Source organism: Alternaria atra, assembly GCF_907166805.1.
Source record: "Alternaria atra isolate CS162 genome assembly, contig: 29, whole genome shotgun sequence".
NCBI classification, from domain to species: domain Eukaryota; kingdom Fungi; phylum Ascomycota; class Dothideomycetes; order Pleosporales; family Pleosporaceae; genus Alternaria; species Alternaria atra.
Genome location: NW_025091327.1, coordinates 3,508,803 through 3,518,179, shown reverse-complemented (window position 1 = coordinate 3,518,179; position 9,377 = coordinate 3,508,803). Strand labels below are relative to the sequence as shown.

The 9,377-nt window shown below is 50.3% G+C and overlaps 1 protein-coding gene across 1 annotated transcript; it reads left to right on the top strand.

Annotated features, from left to right (window-relative positions):
* Positions 1-1,387: 1,387 nt before the first annotated feature.
* ALTATR162_LOCUS9392 (uncharacterized protein) lies at positions 1,388-3,621 on the top strand (the record flags this gene model as incomplete). Its single annotated transcript, XM_043317025.1, has 2 exons — positions 1,388-1,656; positions 2,703-3,621. The coding sequence occupies 2 exons, from the start codon at positions 1,388-1,390 to the stop codon at positions 3,619-3,621; spliced, it is 1,188 nt and encodes a 395-aa protein (XP_043172960.1).
* Between the last annotated feature and the right edge of the window lie 5,756 nt (positions 3,622-9,377).

The following is a 9,377-nucleotide window of genomic DNA, read 5'->3' as shown; positions in this document are numbered from 1 at the left end:
CAGAACACAGCAAAGTCCCTGTCTCTACACTTATCCATCGCAGCGACGGACGACGCTCGCGAGAGGAGCAGGCTCAGCGCCAGCAGTACCTCAGCCGAGCGGAGGAGAAAGCTCTGGTACAATTTTTGTTGCTAATGTCTAATCTTGGCCACCCAGTGCGAATCAAGTTCATACGCTTGCTAGCTTGTAGTATAGCGCACCAGCGGTCTACGAAGACGCAACCGATCAAGCCCCCGGGCAAGAATTGGCCGAAAGCCTTCGCGGAGCGTCACCCAGAGCTGCAAGCGAGAAAAGTCAAGTCGATAGACTGGAAACGTCACGAGAACAACGTATATGGCAAGATAGTCGAGTGGTTCGATATAATCGGGCAGGTGCTACAGAACCCAGCTGTCTTGCCAGAGAACGTGTACAACATGGACGAGACGGGCGTCATGCTAAGCATGCTTGGCTCGGTCAAGGTCCTGGTAGGTAAGGATGATCGGCGGAACTATAGAGGTGGGGGCGTAAAGCGGACGATGGTCACCGCGGTCGAGTGCGTGAGTGCAGATGGTAGGGCGCTGCTGCCACTCATTATATGGCCCGCTTCAACCCATCGCAGCGACTGGACTACCCACAAGACTCCTGGATGGCACTATGGATTCTCTGACAACGGCTACAATGACTCTAAGATTAACTTAGAGTGGCTCACGCGCGTGTTTGATCCTCAAACCAGAGCACGAGCTAATGGGAAGCCACGTGTGCTAATCTGCGATGGCTTTGGAAGCCATGAAACACTCGAGATCCTGGAGTTCTGTCTTACTAACAACATCATCCTATGTCGTCTGCCCTCCTACACATCTCATAAGCTACAGCCCTGCGATGTCGGACCTTTCGCACCCTTGAAGACAGCATACCGAGATGAAACCCTGAAGTGAGAGCAAGTGTGATTATGTTCTATCTATGCCTCAGGCTCTATATATATATATATATAGTCAACTGGTGTGCCGTCGCACCATTGTATGAGGAGATTGTCACACCAGTGTTTGGTTATGCATGTCACGTGATCTGGAATCCAACTTACCGTGATCAGGTCGAACGACTTAATCGGGGAGGCATAGATGTAGTCGGCAAAGAGCATTTTACCTATCTGTACAGTCCCGCTAGAGATACGGCGCTGACTAAAAGAAACATCAGAGCTGGGTGGTTGGCGACCGGTTTGTACCCTTTCAATCTGGAAAGAGTGCTGAAAGACGTCCCGAGACCTCCAGTTGAAGTCGTCATTCCAGAGGCTGCCATTACGAGCACCAGTACGCCTGATGTAATGCTTCAAACACCCATCACACCGGTGACGCCGGTGACAGCGGAAGCGCTTACGTCGTTGCACAACGTGATTAAGCAAGACACCAATATGCCTGACGAGACAAAGACTCGCATACAGAAACTCGCAAATGCTGCTCAGATCTCGTTCGCTGAGCGAGCCCTCCTGAAGGATCGAAACCGATTTCTTTTCAAGATAAACAACGAAGCTAAGGCTCGTAGGTCGACCAGGTCCATCGTGCTAGGAAAAGCGAAAGTGATGAGTTTTGAGGACCTGGAAGAGGCGAAGGTGAGGCGCGCGGCAAAGGACAAGGCTGCAGCACAGAAGGGACAGTGTGGCCGCAAGCGCAAGGAACCGGCGTCAGAAGCTCCACCGCCATCGAGTAAAGCAGTGCGAACTGGCGAAGTGATAGCATTAGACAACATCCCAGCGACCTCATGGAGAATTCTGGTTGCGAGGATGTACTAGAACTTTACATGGTTCAGATAACTGAGTTCATATGGCTCAAATCTGCTTTCTTAAATGAGTATGCCAGAAATCTTCCAGACATGTAAGATATGTCTTCGGAACTTTGCGATTGAGCGGAGTACTCCACAGCTCTCGATATTTCTGGGATGGGTTTGTGATTTGTATAGATCTTGGTCGAGTCGCGATGATTATGCTTAAGTGTGTCCCTACAGTAGACCCGTCCCTAGAGCATGGTCTTCAAAGTGCCTAACCGCCTGAGGGACGTTGAAACGATGCATAAAGCAAAATTGCTGAAAATGTTCGAAATAATTACTCTAATTACGTTACTATTGTTAATAGTGCTGTACGATCGTGTAAATTTATAGTTTTGGTGGGGTCTTGGCAAACCCCGGCCACTCACTTGGGCCGGCCACTCGCTTGTGGAGTACGTTATGGCATTGCCAATCGGACTAATATTAACGGACAGTGCTATTGGCCGCTAAGCGATGACAGATGAAACTGACCTAGGCACCTAGGTTTTGTCGATGTTCTCCGAGTACTGGATCGTTCCCACGTCATGTTCCCTAGGATTGCTTTAGATCACCTCCCATACAGTCACTCCGCACTCACTAAGGTTTCACTCCGTACGAGATATATAAAGCTGCATACTCTCTACATATCGGCATGCATCTCATCACCACGCCCCGCCTCCCAAAGTCCGACATCTTTTCTCGACCATGAAAGAAGCATTCGTCCACAGCGCTGATAAGGTTTGACTTACAACGGCATTCGAGTTGTTCAATAAACTAAATCCCAAAAGGTAGAAATAAGAGATGTGCCTATTCCTACACCAGGCCCTGATCAAGTGGTGATCCGGGTCGTAGCTAGCGGGTGCAACCCAAAAGACTGGTAATTCATATCGTGTGCTGCTTGCGCCTCATACTAAGAAACCTTCCAGGAAGTTACCAGAGATTTTCAAAGCAGCTAGCAATTCAGGCGATGATATTGCTGGCTTCGTGCACGCTGTTGGTACCAACGTTTATGAATTCAAGCCGGGCGATCGTGTTGCCGCATTCCACGAGATGATGAAGCCAGGCGGCAGCTATGCAGAGTACGCAGTCGCGTGGCAATACATGACTTCTCACATACCAGACAACCTTAGTTTTGAGGAGGCTTCGACGATTCCTTTGGCCGGACTGACAGCCGTAGTTGGCAACTACATTCGGCTGGGATTGCCTGAGCCATGGAAACCTGCAGCTGAGAAAGTACCGTTTCTTGTCTACGGCGCAGCATCGGCTGTGGGTGCATTCGCGATTAAACTGGCGCGCCTGTCGAACATCCACCCTATTATTGGCGTAGCCGGAAGGGGGATTCCGTATGCCGAATCGCTCATCGACAAAACCAAGGGAGACGTGATTATCGATTACCGCAATGGAAATGAAGCAGTGGTGGCTGGAATCAAAGATGCTCTCGAAAACGCTGGAGCCTCGGATATCTACCACGCCTTCGATGCCGTATCCGACAAGGGAAGCCACACTGATGTGGTCGCTGTTCTCGCACCGGAGGGCCAAGTCACCTATGTTTTCCCTCTGGAACAAACAGCCCCGCCTGGGTTCAGCTATCCCAAAACCTATAAGTCTGCTCAGTTCAGCAATGTTGGGGACGCTTATGGCGAAAATAGACAGCAAGGATTCATGTATCTTCGATGGCTATTCCGGATGGTGATGGAGGGAAAGTTTACAGCGCATCCACACGAGGTCGTTCCAGGCGGACTTGCAGGGGTGAGTCAAGGACTGCAGAACTTGAAAGCAGGAAAAGCGAGCGCAGTAAAGTATGTCTACAAGGTACCTGACACAGAGGGTGCCGGACAGGATTGAAGGGCACAGAGTAACTACAGTGTACCCCACGGGTGAGCTGTTTATGATTCTAAAACCCTAAGAAACCATTACTCTACACGAAGGAATTTTAGTACACCATTTTGTCTGGAATCTGTTGCTGCATATTGCTTACATATAGGTGCGTTAAACTCGTTAAGAGCTGTTGAGATATAGTAGAGTAAGCGCTTACGATAGCCTTCCTTAGCTCTTTTCTATCCTCGTTTCTGGCAACCTTGCGCAATAGTGTCTTTATAGTGGTAAAGTTGTGTCGCGTTGGAGTTAGATGAAGGTATTTATGATTTTTAGATAACGTCTATCGGCTGTAAGCGAGAAATGCCCCTTAGCAAGATAATTAGTGTTACGAACCTGAAGAGAGGGACACGGACGACTATGTAAGAAGAAGATGGCAGGAAGATACCCAGATGTAACACGAGATGGCAAGGCTGAGCGAGAAGGACGATTATAGTCCCAACATGTTTGCTTCTCTCGCTTTGCGCCTTAGCCTAAGAACCTGCTTATAACCTGCGCCCCGCGTGTAAGGAGATAGGCAAGAATTGTTCCTACTAATTAGGGATGTTCGAAGAGAAAGAGTCGAATTTAATCTTGGTGCGAGGTCATATAGCATAACCAGCCCTCCGATGCCTGCCGATCGGGGTGGATCTCTGCGAGCGTAGCGTCTCGCATCCTGACTACATGCTCTAGCAGCCTCACAGCCTCCTTGATCTGTCCATTCGCTTCTTAGGAAACACTAAGCGCATGCTTAGACGACAGCCGATCTGGATCATCTTCGTCCAGCCCCTCTCTGCAACGGTAGCACTCCTCTAGCCATCTCACTGCTTCTGGAACTCTACCGTCGAAATATAGGCATCGTCCCACCCGAAAACTTATCTTGGCTCTGCTTTGAGCATTAACAGATGTTTTTGTGTCGGGTAGTCGCAGTGCGTGCGGCATGTATGCTCTCTATACGGCCTGGTTGGCAAAGTCGTCGCTTGGGAAGACCTCGGCAACATGCACTATAGCTTGTTGAGTCACATCTGCAGCACTACTATGCTTGTCTACCCAGATTCTGGTAGCTAGATGCACAAGCCGATGCAGGTCGTACCATTCTTCTCCTCCATCGACCTCACTAATGTTGTCGCCTTCCCGCCTCGACACAAAGAGTACCCACAGAGCGTGCCGATAGCTTCTTCTATCCGCTCTTGCGACTGCATCTCTGGTAGCAGCGACTGCGGTATTGCCTTCCACTTAATGCACGACATGAACGGCGCATGTACGGTTTGTTGCCGGGTGAACAACTTCAATGATCAGTCAGTTCATGAACGCGAGATGGGTAGAGCAACAGACCAGGAACCGCTGCCATTCCCACCAATAGTAGCGAGCAGCTGCTTGGGCTCGAATCTCATTCTCCATTGTGGGATCGAGTGGCAAGTAGCAAAGCAGATAAGGTTTTACCGAGGTGGGCAGAGCATAGTACAGCCTGCTGAGGCCTTGCAGGCTAAGGAACCTTTTGTGATGACCATGGATTGATTCTGATGCTGTCAAGGGTAACCAAATTCAGAATACAGATGTGCTACTATTATTAGGCTGTTACGGCGCTTGTTTCTCGGTAGGTAGCTGACATCTGGGGTGGTTACAACCTCAACGAGTCTACGCCACACGTTTGCATATCACATGCATACAGCGCTTAAAGACGTGGCAGTGCACCAGTATGAAATTTGACCTATGCGGGTTTATTTACATGTGCCGTTGGTACGCGATTGGTCCGTAGTATTTGAGCGACACTGTACCGCAATGCGTACAGCCTCGCTGTCCTCTGCGAAACGCTCCCAATCTCCAAACCCTCCAGAAATAACCATGAGATCCACAGCTACGCCGTTCGCACCGGAGCATTGCCTGTAAGAATGAGATTTAGCTCGTAGTGCTGCTAATTTAACGTACCATTCGAGTGCAGCGGGGCCATTGGGTGCACTTTCCGGTATTCGAAGTTTTGCTATCTGGTCGCCTGGACAATTCATTGGGTTCGCAAGTACAGACAGTAGCAAGAACGTGTCGTTCTGGAAACTCAACGTGGCTTGGCAGCTTGAGTTGCGGAAATTGCTGAGCCTATTTTTTGGTGAGAAATCTACCAGACTTTTCCGCGTACGGGGCCTACTGGTAGTGAAGCTCTTCCCCAGCTTTCGCATGGACCACCGGGCTCGTAAGAATCGGCAACATTTGATCAAAGGGGATAATTTGGGCGGAGCACAAGCTCAAAAAGAACCACGTATATACCAGCATATTAGACAGCGCAAAGGTTTAGGGCGGGCAAGTTCTGCTAAGTATATGTGTAATGATAATAGTGCTGTTAGAGAGATTGCCACCGCCAGCGAATCTTATATTACTTCAAGTCCTCTATAGTCTAATCGAACAGGATTCCGCATTTCTTGATTCGCGAATCCTGTCCTTTGCGACATGTTGCCGTGTTTACGTTGTCTAATGTAGCACGGTATCCTGCTCCTGCTCCCGGCTCCAGAAGCTGTTTCGTGTACACCATTCATGTAGGCACACGTGCGCATATATGGCCCAGAGAAGGTACCACTAGAAGATTGGTCACTTCGAGCATGTACCCCAGCTATCCAGGCTACACGCGCCATGACCATCTTTCTATCCGATTTGCAGTCCCCAATCAGCAAATAGTAAGGATCATCCTTAACCATTGCGAAGACGAAGATAATCTGCGGTTTAGAGCTGCAGGCAACACCTTGTATCCACGAGTCCGCGAGCTCGCGCGTCTGATGTCTCGACATCGTATTCAGCTTACGACCATGAAGACCAGCGAACTCGGTGTCACTCTTTTTCTACCCCCGCTACTATGTCTAGCCCCTAAATCGATCTTGGCGAGACTCTGTCCCCGCCTTAGAAGACTAAAAGCGTATTCGCCTTAATTAGAAACAATTAAGGAAGGGCCAGAAGAAGATCCGTCAGAGGGCGAGTGGATCACTCTATATGAATATATGCCTGTCGACTCAAAACGGCGTGTAATGTACGTAGTCTCGGATGAGCCTTGTGGGTCTATACGATTGCACGCATAATAAGGGACCAAGGCAATGTAGGTATTGTTCTCCTGACGTGCGTCTGCGTATTCGTAGAGGGTTCGCTAGTGCGTTCGTGGATGGTACGAAGGCCTTAATATGGAGAAGACTAGACTAGGCGGGTAAAGGCTGCCACAGGTCAATGAATTGAAGCCTTGAGAGGTACTAGGCGTAACAGGAGATAGTGTTCCGTTGCAGTACCTTTGAATGCTCCTAGCTCAGATCCAATATAGAACTCAAGTTACATGGATACAAAAATGACACCATCGCGTAAGGGAGATAGTGACAAGACGCGTGTGGAGGTTGTCGATGCGCGCGCGTGTGTGTGTTCATCGTAGTTCCTGATCAGCAGCACAGTAACGTCCATCCCTGCGTAACGGGACACCCTGCGTGACGGGACGCCGCAGACACTCCCTAACATAACAAACTCCACAACAGGTTAGAAGCATAGATATTCTCGGAATAGTAGCCTTAAGCTATATAAGTCTATTCTCTCCTGACGTCTTTTAGATATAGGTCCTGCTTACTGTGCAATACAACAATTTGCTATGAGCGTCGCACGGCCGCCTCGCTTTAGCTCGCAGTGGGTGCGTTAGAAGCTCGTGCATCTCGTTAAAAGCTCGTCAACTTGCAGCTTGTTATATCACTATCCTATGCCGAGCACTGCGCTTGAGCGCAAGAGGTTGTCGTGCCTCTGTGCTAAATCTAAGTCCGCCTGCTAGAAGTGGCAGATAATGAGGACCCACACACCTAGGTTAAAGCAGCTTAGCTGCAATCTATTGCTGCTGACACTGGATCGGTGGCTATGTGGCTGTGTAGGAGTCTAGATCGGCCATTCTCACGGGGCAGTGATTGGTACTTTCGGTTTCGCTGTTGCCACCCCCCTGCCGCAGCGTGCCGCTAGCGCAGCGATCGAGACCGACGGCCTCTGCGGCGAAATGCAGACTTCAACCGATGACGTGCGGGACGACACCTTGGATATGCTTCTCGTTCCAACGTCGACCTTCACTGCAGTATTTGAAGTCTGAAGGAGTGCGCGCAACCTCGTGGACGCGCTCCGCTCGTTCTGGTGGCCCGGGATCGACACTGACATCATGAGTCGGCCATCAATCGCGCGCGAGGAGAGGCAGCGGGAGCGGGAACAGATGAAAAGAAACCGCGATGTCTTACTGCTCTACGGCTCGGCCTTTGCCAACATCCCCTACATTGAACATGTGCCGAAACATTGCCCACGGCCGTCTCCAGATACTGTCCTTACAGCCCTGTGTCAACTGGCCGCCATCCGACTCAATGCTGAACGATGCATGGTCTCGCTCCTAGACGAAGAAAGCGGTCGCCAACACTGGCTTTCTGAAGCTACGCGCGATCTTGCACTTCGTCCAGAGATGCCAGGAGATGCGCCCGAGACTCTTTGGTTGGGAAACGTGAGTACTCCACGAAGCTGGGGCTTGTGTAAAGAGCTGCTGAGCTTGTCCCCCCGAAGACGAACCAGTCTTCTCCATCGACGATCTTACCAAAGATGGAAGATCCACCTTCCGAGACCACATCAAGGGCATCCCTGAGATGCATTTCTTCGCTAGCACGGCGCTCAAGAGTCCCAATGGTTGCATCGTCGGCTCCATGTGTGTGTCTTTGACGGCAAGTCACGTGATGGGTTAACCAAAGAAGAGGTTGTTCTCTTACGGGGTCTAGCAGCCACCGTTATGGACCATCTTCATACATACACGGTTCAGGATTGTTACCGGCGCGGGGAGCGCTTCACTCGCGGCCTTATCTCATTTGCCGAAGGCGCTGCAGTCATATCGCCACTCGACACAGGCAGCAACATCGATCCCACCCAGAAAGATGCAACGAATGTAGTACATCTACAAAGCACCTCAGCTCATTCACCTCCTAGACCTGACGCGTCTAAACCTGCCATGCCCTCCGTCGACACGAGTATCGCTGCATCTCCTGAAGGGACTGCGAAGCCTACCTCCCCACCTACCTCGCCAGTGTCCAAAACCCGCAGCGAATCTGTCCGAAATCAGGCTATAGAGAAACTTCAAAACGAAATCTTGCCCATGAACGCAAAGTCCATGTTTTCACGAGCTGCCAGTATTATGATGGCTTCCAGCGATCTCGACGGAGTGCTCATTCTCGACGCCTCAGTCGCTGCCAATTACCAGCGACACGGCCCACGGGGCTTTGCAAATGACACTGACACTCCTTATGAGTCCGACATTTCGAAAATGTCCTCTAGTGACAGCGCAAGTGGTACCGATGGAATTGCCTCGAATTGCGCTTCATCTCGTTCAAGCTCAAAAAAATGTCAAGTGCTTGGAATGGCGACCTATGACCGGATTGGCGAGGTACAGCTCGCAGATATTCTTGAAGCAGACCTTGGACGACTTCTCCAGGAATTCCCCAATGGCAAAATCATCACTTTTACTACCAATGGTCTTAGTCTGTCTTCAAATGATGATAGCTCAGATCTGCCTGGTGCTGATGGTGTAAAACCCTCGCAATCTGGGGAGCCACCGAAGCGAACGGCTAGTCAAAAATCACTAAAAGGATCCAAAGCCGTGCAAGCAATGTTTCCTGGTGCTCGTTGCGTCGCCTTCGTACCATTCTGGGACTATGAAAGGTCGAGGTGGTTTGCGGGGTGTTTGTGTTGGAGCAACAATGTTAGGCGGCTACTGTCGC